This window comes from Odontesthes bonariensis, chromosome 18, assembly GCF_027942865.1.
Source record: "Odontesthes bonariensis isolate fOdoBon6 chromosome 18, fOdoBon6.hap1, whole genome shotgun sequence".
NCBI classification, from domain to species: domain Eukaryota; kingdom Metazoa; phylum Chordata; class Actinopteri; order Atheriniformes; family Atherinopsidae; genus Odontesthes; species Odontesthes bonariensis.
Genome location: NC_134523.1, coordinates 15,878,030 through 15,900,678, shown reverse-complemented (window position 1 = coordinate 15,900,678; position 22,649 = coordinate 15,878,030). Strand labels below are relative to the sequence as shown.

Sequence of the window (22,649 nt, the reverse complement as noted above, 5' to 3'; positions counted from 1 at the left end):
TTTATATCTTTAGTTCGCCTTTTCTGTTCATGTGAAAAGATTCAGGCATTACAAAGATTTCTTTGCTCAGAGTAGTAACAATAAAATAAAATAATAAACCACACACCTCTTTGAAATCATGTAGTCCTCTTTATTTCAGTTTTTGACAAAATACCCCGGAAAAGCCCCTACGCTTTACAAAAATACGTTCTCTACAAATGTCTTCTGTAGTCTGTCTGACCTAAACAAAACACAGTGTAGTGTAGAATCTCCCGTAGCAGCCTCCTTAACAGTAAACCCAAACATTCTTTACATAACGCTCCACCCATACAACACAAACATAAATTAATCACAAAGTCTTTAAATTAGCATTAGACAAATATACATGATTGTAGATCATCCACAACAAAGAGGCAGATTAAATTACAAACATAGCTGTTTTTCAAGTGCTGGCGACAAAAAGCCTGAATACAACATGTCGTACACTGATAAAAAAAAAACGTCTTTTGGTCCACATGGAGAGATACAGTCCACACCAGAATGCTAGAAAACAGCAGAGCGCTCAGCACGAGAAAAGGCAACTCAGTTTCTTCAAGCCAATGTAAGTTGTCAGCATCTATCTTCTCAAGCCAAAGTGCAATTGAGCATATGAAGAAGCACCTGTGGGGAATAGTGGAAAAGCAGCTCGGTAAATTTGGCAAACACCGTTGAATTTAAAGATTCAACTATAAATTCAGGCGTACTGGTTAGTTCATTTACACGTAGTTTTATGTTACAATGTCAACCTGTCTTTTTCATGGATGCCAATGATGACAATCATGATTAAGTGTTGATACATGATTCTACAACAGGGATTTTCAGAGTTTGAGATGGTAAGCCTATCCTCAGCTAAAGTCTGAAGAAAACCTACACCACTCCTACTCTTTTTCGCTTTTGCAGAATTTCTGATATCTACAGGATCCTGATTATGTTGCTTAAACTGAGACAAGATAACCACATATTGTTGTTCCACATATCCAGACTGAACTTATGACATACATGCTTCGTCCTCAGGTTTTTAATAGTGTCGTAATTTGGGAGAAACAGTTAAATTCCCTGCTAACTATGCAAACACAAGCACTGAAGTTATACATTTTGATATCTAATGTAAAAATGTCTGAAGCCCCGCTGGGGAGGCCTGCCTCACACTTTGAAAAAATCCGATCTAGAAGAAATCCCGCTGTGACAGTTGACACTGCGTTACGGTACCTGATGTCACGCTGCCCAGCCGCCTCTGCAAGGCCTCCAGTCTGGAGATGTAGTCGGTGAGTGCTCGGTCGGGGTCGTAGCTCTGCAGGTGGGAACAGGTGAGAGCTCCGTGGTCTGCAGCCACATGAAACCTGCACAAATCCCCCCCCCCACAAAGATTGAAACAACTCCGTAATGTAACAGATGGCAGCACAGATAAGTGAGACTCATCATAGCCGTCTTTCCCTCAACGTGCAGACAAAGCAAACTCCCTAAAGCCACTTTATTCACAATCCTAATCTGACATTTAGAGGTCATCAAAAACAGGATGTTGGCAGCTGGTTCGGTTTCGGATTCGTAGGGATCCTTCAATGTAGTCCGAGTACAAAAAAAAAAAAAAAAAAAAAAAAAAAAAGGCTAATAACAAGGTTAGCTCTGGCAGTACCTTGTTCATGTTAATAAAAGGGAATTCAGTGTATGTTCTGACATCAGTTCAAGGTGAGAACAGTGCACAATCTGACGCAAGCCAAATTTCCATTTTTCCAGTTTGCACTTAAACATTACAGGCGGAATGATTTTTCACCCAGGAAGGCTTTTTTGAAAAAAGGTTTGGTTTCAGTACCCTAAACTGTGCACGCGTGTGGAAACTAGGCGCAGACGCTTAGAGAAAACTGTGGCTACAACTTGAGCACCAAATTCTTAAGTGTATTCCTATAAAAAAAAAAAAGTTATTTTGGACAAATTTTCTGTCCAAGAAAGCAAACGGATCAAGAAATAGTTGAAAATCTACTATTCCAATGAAATTAACGTCCACCATGACAAGTGTATGTAAACTTCTGACTGCTACTGTATGTATGAGATATAATAGCACTGTGCTTGCCTATTCAAATTAAGATTAAGATCTATATATAATACAAGGATTTATTTATTTATTTTTTATTGGATCTAAGCTGCTGGGGGGATTTTGCTGATAATATTAATTAAAAAGAATATTGATTATTAAAATGACAATACCATCAGGTTAATTGTTAGTAGTCCTGCTACTGAAAGTTATACCTGTGAGGTGTGGAGGAGACGCCTGATCGCGGGGACTCACGTCCACTTCTCCCTCTGCCGCTGGACACTCCTCCGGCTCCTCCTCCTCTTTCTCTGTACATCTCCACACTGCCGGGGTGAAGATAGGGCGAGTCCCTCACCTCTGCACCTGAAACGGATCAAGGACGTAAGAATTGCTTCCAAAAAATTGAGGGGGGCAAAACACGTGACCCCATTTCGCTTCCTACTGTCTGACCTGCTCCATTCTTGTTCACAGCGCAGGAGGTTGTGGTGCTCATCCCCGTCGCCTTGTGCCATCGCTTCACGAGGAAACGCATTCTAGATGAAGCCAAACAATTAGTCCATGCTGTTGCTCCCTGCAAAAATCAAGAATCCCCCTCCTACCTGGTTCCAGTGTCCTACCTGGAGAGGGCGATGGAGACACGGACGGCAGAGCGGAAGCGCATGAGCCCCCGGCGGCGCTGGTTGAGGGACTCCAAGTTAGAGAGCGAAGGTCGGCCGCCTATCCTGGACAAGAGCGTCAGTGTGGCTTCCTCACACTCCTGGAAGCCGCCGAGCAGTAACAGCAGATACTTCTTCTGGTAGATCAGTGCTTTGCGGAAGCTTTCTGATCTCAGGTACTTCCCATATATCCTCTGGAGGAAAGAAGTGGAAAGAGAAGATGAGCTTTTCTTGAAAGTAGCTTAATTTCAGCTGATCAGAAAACATTACATGCGTTCTTAGTGGGAGTTTAACACAGGTGTTTATGGGTCCTTTGTGGCTTTACATAAAAGCTGATTTAAAGTAACTCAGTTTATTTTCGCTGACCTTCAGGGCAGCATTGTCTGCTTCCGGCCCGCTTATCTCTCGCAGAGTGTCGGACCTGATTTCTCCCCTGAGTCGGGCCACCTGGGACTGAGCCAGACGTAAAGCTTTCTCCAGGCGGACCTTCTCTTGATTCCAAGCTTCCTTCTCCTGAGAAAGCAGCAAACCTGCTGACTCGGTTTTTGACACTCCTCTCCAGCCGGACTGCAGAAAAATATAAAATCGCATCAATTTCAGAACTGCATTCATTCACAAAACAGCAGGAAGGAGACCATCATTTTCACATAAACAGAAACAAATGTGTTTGTTTTCCTGTGATGCACTTACGCCGTCTCCCGATCCCTGTCCAGCATGCCGATAGCGTCGGAGCTCTTCTTCTAATCGCAGCGTGTGGTTCCTCAGGTCGTTCTTCTCCTCAGTCAGACGGCTGACGAACCCCGTGAGCTCGGCGTTCTGCCTCAGCAGACGCTCAGTCAGCGTGTTGGAGGAGCCTCCTGCCATCAGCGACACACTCTGGGGGGGAAACAGATGAACAATCACAACCAAGCTCAACGACATCTGAACCACTGATAGTAGCTCATGACAGTGAGGTTTCTTATTTTCACTGAAATTTGTGCCCAATGTATGTTTTGGCTTTGCTTACTTTGCCTTCTTGAAAAAAATCAGTTTAGATTAAACACCACATAATCCAGAAGTATCAAAACCAAATAAAAAAATAAATAAATAAACTGACCTCTGGGATGGAGGGCAGACCTGGGGATTGCTGTAGCATGGTGATGACCTCATCAACACTAGACTGGACCCACGACAAGTCTTCACTGTCAACCTCTGCAGTCGGCCTGTAAAGATCAGATTCCATTAATAACTGAATGTGAAACCTGTGAATGAAAACAGATTTATTGATGAATTGAATGTGTGCTGTTGGTTTAAGACAAAGCTTCTGCAAAGCAACAACCTGATATAATCAAACGTTAAAAACACACAAACTATCACCTTTAAAGCTGATATTTATTATCGTCATTATTGATTTTACAAAGTCATTCATGTAGAACATTATCAATCCTTCGAAAAACATGATATGTGGGATAAACCTGAGCCGTAAAGTTTTAAAGCTTTGGCTCATCAGTCACTGAGGTCTGGACCTTTCTAACTGGTTGAGAGTGGTTAAGAATTTCTTCTTTAATTCACTTTTAACTTGTTCAGGATCAGAGTGACAGAGACTGGAGGCACAGGTTCGCCTACATCTACCTGTACATAACAGCTTCCATTTTGAACAGGTGTGGCTGGCAGGCACATAACTCTAAAGAGTTGAGGAAAAGTGCTAATTCTCTTTAGGTCATCACTGTAAACATCTCTTCGTGTTCAAGAAATTCAAAAGTTTCGGTAGGGTATAAAAATTCAAAAATTGATCACAGCTGCTTTGATTACCTGTCGGAGGTGTTGCTGGCCATGCTGCGGATCTTCGAAGAAATGAGGTGGAGTTTTCCCACAATCCTGTCGACTGTGCGCCAAGGGCCGTGATGTGGCCCGCTGCTGTGGCCTGTTGGAGGGACCTCCGTGTGCGGAGATGCGCTGGAGCTCACCGACTGAGCATTTCCACTCTTCTGCTGGAACACCCAGTCTTTAGTGCGGTCAGTGGAATCACTGTGCAAGATGGCCGGCTGTTTAAATAATGACAATCAAGGCTTTAATACACTGGACAGCATCACTAAAAAGTAACCATTGTGTCAATCTCTGTCACTCACACTCTGGCTGTCAGTCTGTGGATGTCCGCTTCCCTCTCTTTTTCCTAACTGGTTCAACCTCTCCTGCAGTCTCTCCTTCTCTTCCTCCAGGCTCCTCCTTCTCTCCAGCTCTCCGTCTAGCTGCTCCTGGACTTCCGACATTCGTGCTTCAAGCTTCTCAAGCTGAGCCCGAGCCTCCAGCAGCGCCTCCTGGTCTCGTTCGGACCTCTGATTGGCCAGGGTTAGGTCCTCCTCCCTTCGTACCACCTCAAGCCTCTGGACCTCCACCTCGCTGAGGAGATCCACCACCTGGAGAGGGAAAAAAAGAGAAAAAAAAAAATCAACTTGGATTGAAGAAAAAAAAGAAAACCTAATTCACCTCCTGTGTCTCCCATTAAAGGAGCAGTGAGCAGGATTTAGTGACATCTCTCAGCAAAGTCACAGACGGCAACTAACTAACAACTAAATATAATTAATGCCATTTTCATGTCTTTTTCCAGTTGTTTTCCAACAGTTTTTAGAATATGAATATAGAGATCGAGATATATTTATTTGGAGGTTTGGAGAAATGTCTGTCTCGTACAGAAAACAACAAACATCCCACCTGTGTATGCTTGTCATCCAGCTCCATCTGCAATCTTTCCAGCAGACTTCCTTCCTCTTCAAGGCCCCTCCCGTCCTCGTGGACACGCTCCTCGTTGGAGGCACCGCTGTGAGAGGAGACGCCGGTCCGCAGCTGTCTCTCCCTCCCCAGTGCAGAACTCATCTCCTGAGCCTTGGCTTGCTCGGTCTCCAGCTGGACTTGAAGCTCCTGCAGGTGTCTGTGGAGGTTGAGGTGCTCCTGTTCTGCCTGCTGGGAGAGCTGAGAGGCGGCCTGGCGCTCCTCTTGCAGGGTCTGGGTCAGCTGGGCTACGCGGGTCTTCTGCTCCACCAGAGTCAGGTGCAGGTCCTGGTGGATAAGTGAAAATTGTCTCTAAAATTAAACTCCACTCCTAAAGTACACGATCCAGTAATTACAACTTTTTAAAACAACCTGTCTTACCTCCAGCTCCTCTCGTTTACTCTCCTCATTTTTCCCAGTTCGACACCTCTCCTTCTCCACTGCCCACTGAAGGTCTCTGCTTCTCTTCCTCTCTCCCATCAGCTGTTCATTCAGGGCGTCCACCTCTGCAGCTTTCTGTGATATCCCTGCCCTGTTGACACGTTGAGAAGGTTTTAATCTTTAAAGTTTTAACCCTAAAATCAAGAGACCAACCCTTAGCTTTTCATGCAGATAAAATTTTTAAAGTTAATCTTGTAAACCTTCTTCCGTTCTACAGGGGCTTCATATTCAATATCGCTCTCTGCTTTGATACTTATGATATAATTTATACTTTATGATTCTGGTTCAGCTCAAGGTTAAAAAGGGAGTTTTCCTTCTCACTGTCACTTCAGTGCTTGTTCTGGGGGGGGGGCACACTAAAGCATTTCCAAGAAGTTTTAACTGCTTTGCATTATTGAAATCAGTGTACATAATACTGCATGATAATAAGAGACCGGCTTCAGCTTAAGAGATGAAGGTCACACAGCTAACACAAACGCTGTCCGTTTTTGTTCAACTTAGCCTCTTAGCACGCCCGTCTGGTCAGTCAAATTCATGCATTTGTGTTTCACGTCTAACCTGAGCGTGTCGAGCTCTTTGAGGTGTTTGTGTTGGGTCTTGAGCGTCGTCTCCAGCTCTAGCTTAGTCTGAGACAGTTCACCCTTCAGCTCCTCCACCAGCAGCCTGTCGGCCGCCGCCGCTCCATCAGCTCTTCCTCCCTCCCTCTGCTCCTCCTTGTTATATTCACCGGTCGATGAAAGGCCTGGTTGGGCGCCTAAACGACCAAAAAATAAAAATTATTATCTTATTTTTCTTAAATATAGTAAACATACTTATTTATATTATTATTATTTATTTTTTTTAAAGCTGGTTTACCTTGTTGATGTTGTTCTAGCTGCCTACGGAGCTGATGAATTTCAGAGATAAGACTGAACCTGTCTGCAGTGTGGAGTGAACCCAGGGCCTCTCTGTGCTGGGCGTCCTGTAACAGGACGACATAAACAACATGTTTAGTTGCTGACTTTTTACAAGTAAAAAAAGAGAGGAAGTAAAACGTGCCACTGAGAATGTCGTCATTCCGACATTTTTGTCTTCTCAGCTTAGACTCAAATGTAAAAATTTAATTTAAAATATTTATATATTTATAATATCTTAAATTTTTTTTAAATATCCTAATCAGGAACACGGAGCTGCTGTTTTTGACCTGTTCAGCCAGTCGGCGCTCCAGCTGATTGAGGTGAATGATGGCATCACTGGTGTCCAGCAGGTCCAGCTGGCTATAGAGGGCGCTCTTCAGCACGCTCCTCTCCCTCACAAACACCTGTCGCACTGCATCCAGCAGATCCCCACGCCAGTCTGCACCGTCTGACGTCTAAAACAAAGTTAGAAACGCGCACACGAAGATATTAAAACAGAGTCATGGGAGTTTCTTCCAAATCTGTCTGTTGATGCATGTTTTGGTTTTTCCTTTTTAGAACAAAGGGTATGAGCCCAGATGAAGACTAGTGACAAGGCAAATATGATCATTTATATGCACCTTAAGTTATGTATTTTGGGCCTAAACCAGAACGGTTTAGGGCCAAAATACATCTGTGATATGTTCAGAGAATATAAACCCAGCAGAGCTCTTAGATCCAAGGACTCAGGTCAGCTGGTCCAGTCCAGAGTCCAGACTAAACATGGAGAAGCAGCATTTAGCTGTTATGCTGCAAACAAGTGGAACAAACTGCCAGTGGAGATTAAACTTTCATCAAATGTAGACATTTTTAAATCCAGGTTAAAAACATTTCTGTTCTCATGTGTCTATGCATGAAATCTGCACGGTATCTTTTAATTTATCTGGAGTGTTGCCTGTTTTTAAAATTCATTTAAATTATTTTATTTGTTTCTCTTTATATTCTTTTATGTATTTTTAATGCTTCTTCCACTCCCCGCTGCTTTTATTTCATGTAAAGCACTTTGAATGGTTTTGTACATGAAATGTGCTATACAAATAAATTTGATATTACAGTAAACTCTGTGGTTTTGACTTTTATACCTGTGTTTGCCTGTGTGTCTGCATCTTGGTGATGAGCCCTTTAAGAGATTCTACAGTTGCCAGCAGGGCGTCTCTCTCCTTCATCCAGCCTTCGTCGTGGAATCGGCTGCCCGGTTCGCTTTCAGAGATGGGAAGCTCTGACAGGGAGAGAACCTGCATGCCTTCCTGATGCACCTCACGGAGCAACGTCTAGTTAAAGAAACGCCACACAGAGAGACTGTTGGGATTACTTTCACTCTTTACGATTTCTGAACAAAATAAACTTCAGGGATGCTTAAGATTACCCATGAGGGATCTGATTGGAAAGGCGACAACAAATACTACACTGTACTATAGAGTGTAAAACAACATGAGTGATTCACAAAAAAAAGTGACAGCTGTACCTTGATCCGGTCAGGCAGTGGATCATCAGTTTCTCTCCTGGCGCCCTCTGGAGTCGTCCTGAACTCCTGCTGCAAGCTCGGCAGGTCGTATCCAGTCCTCTGGCTGTAGTCTGAGCTGCTGTCTGCATGACAACAAAAACACTCTTGAAGCAAAATAATAAAACTTGTTAACAGTACCCTAAGAAACGTACAGTCTCCACACGGTAAACTGAAGGATAACTGTCAAGTCAAACTCAACCATAAGCCCAAAACACACAAGGCAGCCCGGTGAAATATAGTCAGATATCGCTGATTTAACGGTGATTCACATTCAGGGAATAAACCAAGTGGCGGTCTTCCAGAGTTTTGTGAGTTGTTGATGCAATGTGTCTTACCACTGGTGTAGCCATCTTTGAACTGTGGCGTAGGACGGTCTTGTCTTGAAGCAGGAGCCTAAACAGGATGAGATTAAAGTCATTTGCAGTGTATTTTAATTAAAAAACAAAAGAAAAATGGATATAAAATACATTTTTGATCTAAAAATGTCAGAACCACTTAACTCATTGGCTGCCAGCCATTTTCAGTGAAGAGAGAGCCATACTGCCAAGTGTTTTACAGTATTTTGACTGATTTTCAAAGACCCACAGAAAAGTGTGTCTTATGACTATGTACACACCGAAATTACCAAACGAAAGAGTAGACTCTCTTCTTTGATCAGGAAAAAAAAGTTTGTTTCTACCATTTTCAGTCCTTTAGTAACAGACAGTAGAACATAGGTTGGTTTCACCAAAAACAGCTGTTTGACCAAAAAAAAAAAACAGAAAACAAGCTTCTTTTTTTTTGTGCAAAGTGGCACTGCTGCCACCTAGAGGGTAATTTTGCCAGTATATTCTCTGTTTAGTGTTTACAAGCCTAAGATTTAGTGACAAACTCCGCTAGATTGTCCCCCAGCCCGCTCCGTATAAAAACGTAATTGACGTCTATAGACGTCTTTGGCACCGAAAGAGTTAAAGATATAAAAGTACTTCTTAGAAAAAAGTAGAGCCTAGCTCTCCCATATAAGACAGGTGTGAGTCATTCACTGCAGGTACGGTATAATTACAGTCAAACACGCTTCGCCTCATTTGCTGGCCTCACCTCAGTCGAGCGCAGTTTGTCGATGACGGCTTTCAGGGCTTTACACTCGTCCTCCAGTGCCTGTGTGTCCCTGCGAAGGTTCTCGCTCTCAGCAATGTGCCGAGCCTCCATATCAAGGATTTCTGCTGCGTGGAGCTCCTGCATCTGCGCGATCTTCTCCCGGAACTCTCCAATCACTTCTTCCATCTCCTCTTTGGCGGCAGACGTGACGTCGGGACTGAGATCAGATGTCCGGAGTGGTTCGGTTTGTGCGAAGGAGTCTTTGACAGCCACGCGTTGCTGCTGAGGGTTACTGTTTAGCCGAGGACTGTGAGACTTGTTGGAGGACTGGCTGGAAGGGTCGGAGTTTTTCTTGGTTAGGGATGGTTTATCTTTGGCAATGCCTCCCTTCGAAGTCAGCTGTTTGCCTCCCTTCCTTTTGGGCTGTGTGGTGGAGGAGGAGGCAGAGGAGGGAGGCTGGGGAGAAGGAGATGGGGAAGGAGATGGAGAGGGGGACGGAGGACCATATTCTGCTGTCTTCATCAAGGCTTTTCGCACCTCCTGGAGCTCCTCTTTAAGCTTTGCAATGGAGACTTCACGGATGTGAAGTTCCTCATGGAGTTTCTTATTGTTCACCCTGTAGCTGTTGAGTTCTTCTTTGGTGGTATCGATATTCCTTCTCATGTCCTGGAGTTCGTTTTTGAATTTAGAAATGGAGACTTCACTGACTTGGAGGTCCTTTTGAAGTTTCTCATTACGCTCCTGGTGGCTCTTGAGTTCTTCTTTGGTGGAAGCCGCATTGCTTTTGACCTCCTCGAGCTCCTGGATAAGCTCTGTCATGTCGGCTCCGTCTTCTGCGGCTTTTACCTTGAAGACGTCGGGCAAGATGTCAAATTCAAAAAACACAGTCAGGTATCATCCCAGAATATTAAAATATAAAAACAATGTCAAAATACAAAAGTAAACCTGTGATTCATGTTTCACTGGCAAAAGAATCAACCTCAAACATTTCCAACTTACTTGGAAAAGTTCTCCTTTAAGCTGAGCAATCGTCATTTCTCGTTCCTAGAAAAAGAAATTGTACTGAGTTTAACAATCGGATTAACAAAGCATATAAATACATGAACTAAAGGTTTTCTCTTTAGAATGTTTAAAACATGATTACAAGGAAATTGGTTTTCGTGGAATTAAGTCAAATTTGTTAAAAATATAACTCAAGTCTGCGCAGCAGGTAAAAAGCAACGACCGGGAGCCTGATGGTTCAGCCTCACAGCTACTTCCAAGTTTCTCAGAAAAACTAACTACCAGCAACTAGCAACTAGAGACAGGAAGCAGGGGGCAGAGAGAGGGAGAATAACACGCAGCAAAGGGCCGTCCGATGCGGGATTTGAACTGGGGCCAGCTGCAGCGAGGACTATAGCCTCTGTACATGGGGCGTCTGCTGTACCCACTACGCCACAGACTGCCCCCTGCTCACATTAATCTTAACAGTGACCAAAACTCCCCATGGATTCTGTTTCCTTAAGATTAAGACAGAATGCCTGTTTGTACCTGCAGCAGCTCCTGCAGTTTCTCCAAACTTTCTTTGCAGCTGTTCAGCTCTTCTTTGGTGGCAGCTGCCTCACTCTGAGCCTCCATCACTTTCTCTTCCAGCTCCGACACCTTTGTCTCCTTGTCACCGCTCGATGATACCTACATTGACAGTCAAAACATTAACTCCTTACCTCGGACTGTTCTGTCCGTTGAGAAAATGTTAACCGTGCAGATCAAATATTTGTACCTTTTTAAGTTGCTCCTGGAGCTGCTTCATTGTTAGGTTTTTTTCCTGGAAAGAAAAACGAGGCTTTGTCAGTCTGACCAAACACTGAAAACACTCATTAGTGTGACACACTAGCACAGGGAACAACACCCACTCCGAGTTCCTCCTCGAGTCTGCCGCAGCTCTCCTTGAAGCCGTCGAGCTGCTCTTTGGTGGCGGCGGCCTCATCTTTGACCTCCTGCAGCTCCTGAAGGAGCTCCGACGCAGCCGGCTGCTCGTCAGAAGACGCCTGATGAAAAGGTCAAACTCATCAGAGCAGTAATGGTCAATTCAGTTTGTGGGTTTTCACTGTAACTACAATGGATTTGTGTTGGTTAAAAATGAATCAGAGTGCTGGGCATACACTCAGAAGAGAATTATCTTAGATTCAGTATTGATCATGAAGGATGCAGAACTGCTACGGTTATATAATATTGTGCTGAATCATGAAAGCCACAACATTTATGTAGATTTCCAGTATATTTTTGCCAATATTGTCTCATAGTGCATTTCTTCAGTTTGCCTTATAAGAATAAAGAAGATTGGTTTCAGTTTCTAAGTATGAATAAAGCCTTTACAGTCTTTGGAAATTCCATTGATTTTACTATTTGGCCCGAGTAATTTAAAAACCCATTCTGTACAGATGGTGACAGCCTACTGAGCAAGTTGTTGCTATGTTGTAGCTATCATAATATGCATTATATCTCCAGCCACCTATTTCAACAGTTACATTTCTTATTGCACAATTTAGATCATCTAAATAACTGTGTAAATAAATGTGTTAGATACACAAGGAAAGCCCAAATATTGCAGGTACGACAAGACTTTAAAAAGCATTTAGCTTAAACATTATATGAAAAACATCCTTTTAACATCACCTCTATAGTTCTGATACAGACCCCAAATTATTTGGTGCCGTTTAACCTAGTTTCAGACAATGTCTCATAAACATAGTTACTTCTATTCAATATGTATACAATACTAAAAGTTTCACACAATTGCTTCACATCACATTTACAGTACATTATTGACAATGACTTTTAATTGACTTTTTATTCAGCTACACAGGCTTGTGATGTCATATCCTAAAAAAAACGAACAAAGAAGAAACGCGTATTTCTGTCTGGTTGTGTCTCATGACAAACTTCTCTTTATGTGCTGTGAGCTGGATTGCTCACTGCAGTGTCTGCAGTAGTTGTGCTATTTGTATTTATTCAAATCTACGGCTGCTGAGATGTTGACACAACCAAATTAAATGGATTTTAGCCTACACAGCTACAGCAATAACTAGCATTTTAATGAGGCATATCGTGGGATTATTTTCTGGCAGCAGGTGATTAAAACAGTTTTTTGCAAAACTCTCACCTCCACAGATGACGACGTCCTCTGGTGCGTTCTGGCCTTCATCTTACTGAGCAGATCCATGAGCACAGCCAGTCTCCTCTCATACTCGAGCACCTCCTCCTCAGAGCTGGAGAGCAGCTGCTTCTGGAGCTCCTGGTCTTTCTGCATCCCACTGAGTCCAACCTCCAGGTCCCGAAGCTTCTGTGTCAGATGAACTACTTTCCCTGTTGGCACTTGTTTTGCTTGACCCATTCCGCTCAAATTCATCTCGGGGATAGCAAAGTCACCAAAGTCGTAAACTCTTTGCAGCTCCTGCTCCTGTTTTGATCGCATGGACTGCTGCAGCTGGAAGGCCTCCAGTGTGGCCTGGCTGACCAGCGCCGCGGCTACTTTCTCCCTCAGATTTTCCTCCAGATTAGTGACCCTCCGTTGGAGATCATCTGCATAGCTTTTAGTTTGCTCCACAAGGAGCTGACAGCGGTTTATCTCCGAGTCCTTTTCACTGACCAAGTTTTCAAGCTCCTGGATTCGAAGACTCAACTGCTCCACTCTGGATGCTGCACTCTGCTCTAGAGCTTGTACTTGAGCCTGCAGCACCACAAGGCCTGCGGTTTTCTCTCGGAGTGCATCTTCAAGCTCACCCTCTGAGCTGTCCAGTTTTTCTGCTTCGGCTAAGGCTTCTGTACTCTCTTTCAAGTGGAGGTACGTCTGCAATAGCTTACTGTTCTCTGTTTTCAGTGTCTGAAGCTCTCTGCAGGCCAGGTCCATCTTCTGCTTAATTTCATTGTATTCTTCTTTACTTGGCCCCCATGTACTGCTTTCTGGTTCATCTTTAGTGTCCTCGTCTTCCTCCGCTGCCTGTTTTTGCTCAATGTTGGCAAGCTCCTGTTGAAGTTTCTCTATGACTGCATTCAGTTGGTCGAGCTCCTCCTCTTTATTTCTCTTCGAGCGCTCTTGCTCGCTCCGTAAGCACTCCACCTGAGACTCCAGGTCTTTGATCTGCTCATCCCTCTCGTCAAGTTCCTAACAAAGAATAAATACACATTAATACTTCAATAAAGAATTGGACTTGATGAGACCGTGAACAACCCACCATTTGTTTAAACATCTGAGTCCCTGCTGTGCTGAGAAATTGGACCTGAGATAATGCAGCCTTCTTGGCATTTAATTTAAACTTTCGGAACTCCTGTAGATTGGGAGCAGTGCGTGAGGACTCAGAGGTTTAAGAACACACCTCATAAGAGCAAATAATCACCTCAAGACAAAAGATGATGCTGTGGATCTACTTACCGAGACTAAACAACCAAACAAAACCCAACAAAAAACAAAAACAAACAAAAAGAAGGGAACCAAAGGGAGCTAACTCAAATAAAAAGGCAACTAGAGAACACACACAGTGATGCAGCACATCCACGGAGCTATGCATATTCGAAAATAGACTCGGGTTCTATTTCATATACGCATGTTGCGTTACCTTGTTATCAGAAGCCGTTTCCATGTGTTGAAGCTTAGAGATCTGTTCATTAAGAAGTTCTATTTCCCTGTCCTTCTCCTCCATCACCTTCAAAAGTCAGAAATTATAATGTAATGGCTTTTAATGACACGCCACGGTCATCTAATCAGTGTCCACCGCTGAAAATTCAGACTGAGAAAAGAACTGTGTTGAAAGCTGCAGCCAGCTTTGCAAAGCAAAATATTGGGGAAAAAAAGCTTGATCATATACAAGATATTATTAAAAACATGTAGCAGAAATCTTATTTAAAAAAAAAAGGTCTTTTTAACTTTGTGAGCAGAAAATTTTTCTCTAATATGGAAAACACAGATAGATATATATATATATATATATCCATCTTTGGTTGAGAGGTTAACATTGAAGCGTTCCAGGTAAACTAAGAGTCTCTCGGGTAATGACACACTCATTCTGCCGGTCAGATGTGAATATTTAAATCATCAGCACTGAGTAGCAGTTTGCAACCTAAAAGACCTTTTTTTTCATTTTCTTCTCTGAGGAAGAACAACGCAGGCTACTTGTTCACCTGGAGCATGCTGTCCCTTGTTTCCAGGTATTGCTGTTGGCTGCTTATCTCCTTCTTCTGGATCTCAAGCTGCATGTGAAGCTGCTGCACCTCCTCGCTCTTGTTCTCCAGCTCCTCTCTGAACTGCTCCAACTGCTCCTCCAGGTTACAGATCTGAGGTGACAAAAAAAAAAAAAAAAATAGGATGAGAACTTCAGAGGAGACGTCATGTGATTTAGGAGAATATCAATCCCACTGTCCTGGATTCTCTCAGCTTTTCTGTGAGCTGCTTAATGTTTTGTAACATTAAGTTACAAAAACTACTAGTTACTAGTTCTGTAACTGGACAGAAAAATGCAGCTTCATATAAAGATGTAATACAGGATTATTGCTTTTTTTTTTTTTTAAACGCACATGAATATTGTGTTAATGTTTCATGGCCAGTGCTTTTTATGGAGGAGGAAATCATGTGTACTCTGTAAGTATTCTACGAGAAGCTGGATTTTATTGCGTCAGAGTTGTTAGGTTTTACGGGTTGTCCATCAGTTTGTCCAATTCTACTGAATCATATCTGCCTTTAGGAAAAATGTTCAAGTTTGGCACAAATGTTCATTGTTAGATATGGACAGAAAGCAAAGATTTTGGTCAAAGAGCGATGGTGACCCACTTTCAATCCCACTCTTTTTAAGGTGAGAAATCAGGACACCCTCACTTGAATTTAAGGATTAACTGATTGTAACTTAAGAGTTCAAATGCTCATTATGACAAAACTTCATACAATTGTCTAAAAGGGGAAAATCTAATCTTTAATTTTATATCCAAATGAAAGACATGCATGTAAAATGTAATTTGACAGCATGGTAAACAACTGAGAAGCCGTCCTTCTAATTCAATCTCTAATCATATCATCTCCAGCATACGTTATGGACCGTCAATTCTAACAAATGATTGAATCTCTTGACATGACGGCATGAATATAAATCTATATCACTGGTATTTAAAGCCGTCTATCAGACATATCTTACAGTAAATGAAAATATTTTTAACAAGACTTTTCTGAATAAAAAGTAAATAAAACTTCTTAAAAGGGGTTGGAAGAACATCTATTCTTTGTCCTGCATCTATAAATGTTGTCGATTAAGACGAGTACACCAATAGAAACCACAAATTCACTAACATTACATTACATGAGGTGACTGTTGTGGACAAGACGCCTCAATTGGCAGACGTATCAGAACATTATGTGAAGTTTGAATCATTTATATGTTGTTTGCTAGCCTTTAAGCATTAGTGGCTCTAAGCTAATTCAAACATTGAATCTCTTTACTCGTGCCGTGTTTTTTTTTTCTACTGTTGGCTCTATTAGCTTTCAAATTTGTGCCGTACTAACTCTTGCTTGCAACGTGCGCATTGGAATCTCAGGCTCAGTGAACAAACACCTTCTTTTCAGAGAAGTAATGTGATAACACATTTTTACAAACCCAATTTCCACTTATACAAGCTGAGACAGTCGAGGTTAGACATCTAAAGCTTCAGGAAAACACAAAGGTATCCGAAAAATAATGAAAACGCACTACACATTCTACAAATGTAATATGTACATCTTGGAGGTGTAAATCCTTTCCTATAAAAAAAAGATCTGATGTTAATGGATATAAAACAGGGTTTTCTACTTCATAGCACAAACTGAGCAGCCCACTACCTCCTTCTCTTTCCGCTCCAGAGCTTCTCTCTCAGTTTGTAACTGAGCCTCCAGAGTGGAGTGTCTCGACTCGGTGATGGATGCATGCTGCTTCTTTTGTTCAACCTGCGACACACACATGAAAGAAACCATTTAGCTCAGCAGTTATTAAAGGCATGCGCAGAAAAGCAGAAAGGAAAAAAAACCTCCTACAATCAAACTTATCTTCACGGACTCAAAGCTACCATTGCATGTTTTTCCTGTGTAATGGGACTCTAATGAGTCTTCTGTGCTGCTGCTTTGCTGACAAATTGCACAAACAGAGACATTTTGTCCAATGCTTAATTTTGGTCCTCTCCCCACAACCATCAGTGAACACTGGGGGGCAATCTTAACAGTTGCTAACAGAACTCAGTGTCATCAGCAAGAGCAGAATGCTGGGGCGACTGAAGAAGACCCACCCACACATTGTTCTCCCTCTCTGTGCACTCCTCCCATAGCAGTCCCCTCATCTACGTGCTCCCTCTCTCACATCCATACTCTCTGCCGTGCTCCTCAGCTATTGTTCTGACTGCTTTTCCCCTGTTGCCACCTCTGCTTTGGTCTCCGGCACAACCCTCTCCCCCTCCTAACCTTCTCCAGGGACTCAGCGCTGGCCAGCAGGGCCTGTTCCAGCTCGCGAATGCGGCTCGCCAGCTTGTCAATCTCTTCGTCGCGCTCCTTCAACTCACGATGCAGCTGCTCGGAGCTGAGCAGCAGCTCACTGCACCAATCCGCCTTCTCCTTCAGCTGGGAGGTCAGCTGCGCCACCTGGTCGTGAGAAGAGAGGGAGAGAGAAACGACAGGCGAGGGGAAAAGAGAGAGAGAGGGGGGGGGTCGTTTAATGAGATCTGCTCTCAGACACTGCTCGCTACAGCGTAGCTGGTACATGTGCAGCTAGCTGAGAGGGTCAGCTGATCCACCTGAGAAAGGAGGGGGTCGGGTGTGAAAAGAGGTGCAGGGAAGGAGGGGGATAGAGATTTCACTCAGGGTGAAAGAAACCACAAATCAAGAGGAACTGACAGGTAACTGATCCACCTGTGAGATGGGAGAAGATCAACAGATCAATGAAAAGGAGAAAGAAACGTCACAAGAAGGGAGGATGGGGCACTAAAACTAGGAAATATAACCAAGTGTTTTCATTGAAGAAAGCCAATTGTGGAGGGCAAACAATTCCCCTGCTTAGTTAAATATGAGCGAAGGGCAAAACTCTTTCATTTAAGTCTGACTGGCGTTTATTCTTAAACGGCTGCATGCCACAGAAAACCAAGATTTCCACAAAATTAAAGTGAAACCGTAGAGAGGCAAACAAACCACATCTTTTCAAAGCCGCTCTGTCATTAAATATTAATGTGACTAGAGCACGAGATGGCCTATTCATGGCAGTATTTGAGCACAGAGTGAGCCATTGGACTTTTTGGTTCAGTTTCTTCCTTAATCTTCAGGAGAAATTATTGGCATTATTAGAGGAGACAATTATTTAAAGCTCCTTCTTGAAGTTGAAAATGGCATCCGAGTGACAGACCCTGCATGAAAACGTGCCTGGATGATGTTATAACTACTTTACCTACCTTTAGTGTACATGGTGTAGAAATAAGTTTAGTACATACCAAACAAAGAAAAAAGGGTCATTTTTATATCTACTGAGAGACAAGAGGATGGTGTTGAGAAAGGTTTCTGACAGCAGATGCAGACCAAAGAGAAGAGAAGGCAAAATGAGGAGAACAGTGACAGACAGGCCTTTAATTTCTACAGAGGGGGGAAGGGTTATTAAATGCTCTCAGGAGGGAAGAATTTTAGTACTGCATGAAGCTAGAAGCAATACCTTAAAGGTTACTCCGTCCACCTGCAATAGCCACGGGAGAAAGAAGGCAGAGGCACAACGGATCACAGGATGGAGAAGTCAAGGCGAGAGTGAAGCAGAGGGGAAAAAAGAAGCACTTAGTGATGACAAAGCTACAGGAGTCTCTGGAGATTACTGACATGGTGGAGGTTAACTTCAGGGTGTTTCACTGTGAGGTTAAAGCAGAGGTGCAAACCATAAGTTTTAAATACGACAAAGCCAACTGCCGCATCAGAGGAAGCAGACATCTATCCAACATATTTTGGCAGATAATTCAGTTAAAAGGTAAAGAAGCAGCAGCAAAGCAAGGGAACAGCAATTACTAAAGAAAAAGGAATAGCAGATGTACGTTGATGTGTAAAATGATTTCTAAACAATAAATGCAACAATGGAAAGAATCCCAGAGAGGCTTCTTTTATATAACTGCACACAGTGAAAAGTTAGCTGAATATGTCAATTTAATGTCTTTGCTCTATGGATAAAAAGCCCAATTTATTGGCTTGAGGAAATAATCAACGCTTCAACTGTGCTGATCAACACAGTTTATCAAAGTTATACATTTTTTCTTGCTGTTGAGCTGGAGGCTGGATGATGACTGCATCAAAGGTGACCTTAAAGGATAAGACCGGTTTTTTGACATTGGGCCCTTGATTTCACATTATAACATGATGTTCTACTCACCCCTGCTTGTTGTTGAACATTTGGAGCTGTTCCGAAGATATTCGCGAGGCGTCTGGCTGCTCTCTTGAGATATTCGGCCATGAAACGGTTTCCTATGGGCAAGCTTATACAGGCACAAACTATGCTGTTTATAATTTATTAATTACTGTACACTAGCACTGATAACGTGGAGGTGCGTCGCTTACTTAAAAAAATCTGGGTTACTAATTTTGAATTTTAGCCGAATGAATAAATAGGCAGCAGGTCTGTGGGCTGTCTGTGGCAGTAGCACGACGAGGACGTCAGTAACACCCACTTTACGACAAAAAAATTAAAATTACAGTAACCCGGATTTTTTTTAAGTAAGCGACGCACCTCCACGTTATCAGTGCTAATGTGCAGTAATTAATAAATTATAAACAGCATAGTTTGTGCCTGTATGAGCTTGCCCATAGGAAACCGTTTCATGGCCGAATATCTCAAGAGAGCAGCCAGACGCCTCGCGAATATCTTCGGAACAGCTCCAAATGTTCAACAACAAGCAGGGGTGAGTACAACATCATGTTATAATGTGAAATCAAGGGCCCCAATGTCAAAAAACCGGTCTTATCCTTTAAAAGACGAATGTTGTTAAAAGGCCAACCAGCGCAGTGAATATTCAACATGTAAGGACAAATCTCTTATTTGTTGATTCATGCTGTAACGAATAACTGAGAAAGAGGTCAAAAAACAAATGTTATGCTACTGTTTTGTTATGGATTAAAAAATGTTTCATTACTATCAAATACCCACCAGAGTCTCGTAAATATGTCTTGATGTATTTATGAGAGACTTCGAAATCAATATTCCATCATCAGTTCCTAACACGACAATATGCCAGAAGTGATAAATAACTGATCCTTTAAACAATAAAGATCACATCCTGTCAGACGTGACAAGTTGTAAATGCGTTCATCAGAGCATCGACACAAATATAAAAGCAGCCAGGATTATGTTTCTGACCACTTGGGGGCAACAGAGCGAGCGATCGTCCCAGAACGGGCGAACAAGCTTAGATAAATTCATGTGACAAACACGTCTGCAAACTTAAATATCAAGCCGTTAGAGGAAGAAATCAACATTCTGACTCCAAATATTTAGTGTCCCCATGATTCTGCTTATGTTTCCAACAATTCCTGATGAAACTATCTGGCCCTTATAATAATAATAATAATAAACACTCCACCGTGTTTACCAGCCAACGCCAACTGTGCTTTCCTGCTGTTTGGTGCTGGCCGAGCTGCATTTCAGAACACTAATCTGAGCTTTTTACCTGAAAACAGCTGCCTGCTGAGGCTAAGATGAAGGCTGATGAGGGCAGTGAGACTGAATAATGAAGCTGAAAATGTCCAGTGATGCTTCACAATTAGTCTCACATTGCACATAACTGTTTGAATTGAACTCATCAACAGCCAATGCAAAGCGAATAATTCATGACATCACGTAACCGACCAAACACGTCAGACAAACACAGGAACATTTTTTCCATTTGTGCAAAGACCTCAAAGCTTCAAAAATGAATGTCTGAAAGAGTTCTATAGGAATTGTGACCTTGGAATTGAAACCAACTTTTGTACAACTTTCTAATGCCCCTTTTCCACCGAACATTTTTGTACCAACACAGCTCTACACGGTCCCACTCTACCCTGATTGGGAGCTTTTCCACCGCGGGTTGAAGGTGGGACCCGTTACAATTTTGAGCCCCGGCAAGTACCTGCTTCAGAGGTGGGTCTAGTAGGTACTAGTCGGTGCTAAAACGTCACGTGATCAGTGCTGTCCACTGATTGGTCAGGTGAAATTACGTCATATACGCAACGAAGCTCGGGGAGCTTTATATTATCACCCGCCATGTATGAAAACACACCTGCGAGAGCAACAGAGAGTAAACAGAAATACGAATATGGAAAACCAGAGAAGGAAAGCCAACCCATGGACAGTGAGCGAGGTGCAGACCTTTCTGTGTGTGGTGGCTGAGGACCGCGTGCAGAAGGAACTGGACGGAGCAACACGAAATGAGAAGCTAACCATGGCTATCACCGGAATTCTCAGCAGTACCGAGACAAGCTGAAGAGTGATTACCGGCAGGTAAAGGACCACAACAGCCGGAGTGGGTCAAACCGAAAGACATGGAAGTGGTTCGACCAAATGGACGGCATTTACGGTCACCGCCCGGCGAACGGCGTGGATACGGCGACGTCTTTGTTGGAGGCGATGGGAAATGGTAAGCGTTGTTCTTATCCCCTTGGTGCAACGCTTATATCTTAACAAATGCATGTTTTATATCGTAACAAATACATGTTCAGTCTTTAACTTGTGTAAAAAGTTACACAGGTGTCTCATAAGTTGTTCTGAGTGAGCTAGCAAACAACGCTGTTTTGGAAGGCTAGCACAGTGTCTCACCTATGCGGTTACGTGTATGCGTTTCGTATGTTCACACTTTTTATTTTTTTTCCCTCAAGACTCGGTTTGTGCAACCGATGAGTGTTCGGTTGCTGAGGTCAGCGAAGATCCTCCAATCCCGCAGGCTTCAGAACCGACACTGGCATCGCAATCTGCAGCTGAGGCAACAGCTGCTATCTGCATTCCACCGGCACCAACCTGGCGTCACCGCCTGTATCTGAGACTACTCCTGCTGTTTACTTTTGTACTGTCTTTTTTAATAAAGAGCTTGGTTTAACTAAACAATATGGATTGTCAACTGCATTACACATTACACTCCATCTTGTGTTTACTTTTGATTAACCGCGGCGTGACACTTTGTAGTCACCTGAAACCGACGTCACGTTAGTGGTGAACGGGCCGACTCCGCCCACTTCCAGGTCACAGTTTGGGTGGAAAAGAAAATATTACTGGTGCCGTGTCGTGTAGTGTAGTGTTGGGCTATATCGAACCGAGTAGAGTAGGGCTAGCTTGGCGGTGGAAAAGGGGCATAAGTGCAAACCTTGCCTCTCTTTCACCTGTGTGACTCTCACACTGTTGGGTATCATTTTCAGGGCAGCACCGGTAATTCTACCACTGCTGTTGTTCTGCTGTGTGACTGTGAGCCAAATGTTTCAGCTACAACAGTGAAAAAAAAAAGAAAAAAAAGAAAGCAGCTTCTCTTTCACAGGCCGCAACACTCGCAGAGAACACAGTTTTCTGCTTTTACCTCTTGGTTTCTTTGCTCGGAGCCGATCTGAAGCTTCTGAGGGCTCTTCATCTGCTGCTCCAGTTTCTGGATCTCCTGCTGGAAGAAGTCCCTCTCGTGTTCTCGGTCCACAGCTTGCTCCTGGACACCAAAATTAAACCAGAACAGAGGGAGACAGAGTTAATATTTGAGACATCGATGCAGGTTTATAAGGGAAATAAACTTCAAAGGGGAATGCTGCATCTTCTTGTAGGTTAAACATAAATAGGTGGAAGAACCTCAATAAAACTAAAGGCTGTATTAGAAAATCTTTATTTCTTAAAAATACTTCAGATTGTAATAAATTGTGAATTCATCACATCACCACATACTCAGTGCCAAACAAGACTTCTACTCAAAATGTCCTGTAAGGGTTACATCGTCTTAAAAACTCCTTAAGTCTGGCATTAGATGAATATTAGCTCTATAATGTGCCAAAAAATGATCAAATGTGACCAAGGAGACATTTTCAAATTGCTTATTTTCTTTCAGAAAAAGTCAAAATCAGATTCAGATATTAAATTTATCACCTCAAATGGCAAAAAAAAAAGGTAATATTTATGTAAAAGATTAACATTTGGTCTTTTTATGCTTCACTAATCATTTAAGCTCTACTGAGGAATTACATAAGCTTCTAAACCTTAGTTTTCAAAAATATTGTTGAAGGCTCGACCCAG

At 42.8% G+C, this 22,649-nt stretch overlaps 1 protein-coding gene across 1 annotated transcript in view; it reads right to left on the bottom strand.

Annotated features, from left to right (window-relative positions):
* Window positions 1-109: 109 nt before the first annotated feature.
* Window positions 110-22,649, bottom strand: part of akap9 (A kinase (PRKA) anchor protein 9) — a 71,138-nt gene continuing 48,598 nt past the window's right edge. Inside the window, exons 27-55 of the mRNA XM_075450368.1 lie at window positions 21,955-22,074; window positions 16,859-17,035; window positions 16,247-16,351; window positions 14,566-14,718; window positions 14,004-14,090; window positions 12,551-13,552; window positions 11,301-11,435; window positions 11,168-11,212; window positions 10,939-11,079; window positions 10,408-10,452; window positions 9,409-10,254; window positions 8,667-8,724; window positions 8,293-8,414; window positions 7,910-8,098; window positions 7,076-7,243; window positions 6,748-6,853; window positions 6,451-6,646; window positions 5,833-5,983; window positions 5,395-5,739; window positions 4,812-5,099; window positions 4,495-4,727; window positions 3,800-3,905; window positions 3,394-3,579; window positions 3,070-3,270; window positions 2,665-2,897; window positions 2,498-2,580; window positions 2,263-2,410; window positions 1,228-1,358; window positions 110-639 (exon numbers count right to left, since the gene is read on the bottom strand). Of these exons, the coding sequence (XP_075306483.1) occupies window positions 596-639; window positions 1,228-1,358; window positions 2,263-2,410; window positions 2,498-2,580; window positions 2,665-2,897; window positions 3,070-3,270; window positions 3,394-3,579; window positions 3,800-3,905; window positions 4,495-4,727; window positions 4,812-5,099; window positions 5,395-5,739; window positions 5,833-5,983; window positions 6,451-6,646; window positions 6,748-6,853; window positions 7,076-7,243; window positions 7,910-8,098; window positions 8,293-8,414; window positions 8,667-8,724; window positions 9,409-10,254; window positions 10,408-10,452; window positions 10,939-11,079; window positions 11,168-11,212; window positions 11,301-11,435; window positions 12,551-13,552; window positions 14,004-14,090; window positions 14,566-14,718; window positions 16,247-16,351; window positions 16,859-17,035; window positions 21,955-22,074 (5,844 nt within the window). The 3' untranslated portion in view covers window positions 110-595. The remainder of the gene's footprint in view (window positions 640-1,227; window positions 1,359-2,262; window positions 2,411-2,497; window positions 2,581-2,664; window positions 2,898-3,069; window positions 3,271-3,393; window positions 3,580-3,799; window positions 3,906-4,494; window positions 4,728-4,811; window positions 5,100-5,394; window positions 5,740-5,832; window positions 5,984-6,450; window positions 6,647-6,747; window positions 6,854-7,075; window positions 7,244-7,909; window positions 8,099-8,292; window positions 8,415-8,666; window positions 8,725-9,408; window positions 10,255-10,407; window positions 10,453-10,938; window positions 11,080-11,167; window positions 11,213-11,300; window positions 11,436-12,550; window positions 13,553-14,003; window positions 14,091-14,565; window positions 14,719-16,246; window positions 16,352-16,858; window positions 17,036-21,954; window positions 22,075-22,649) is intronic.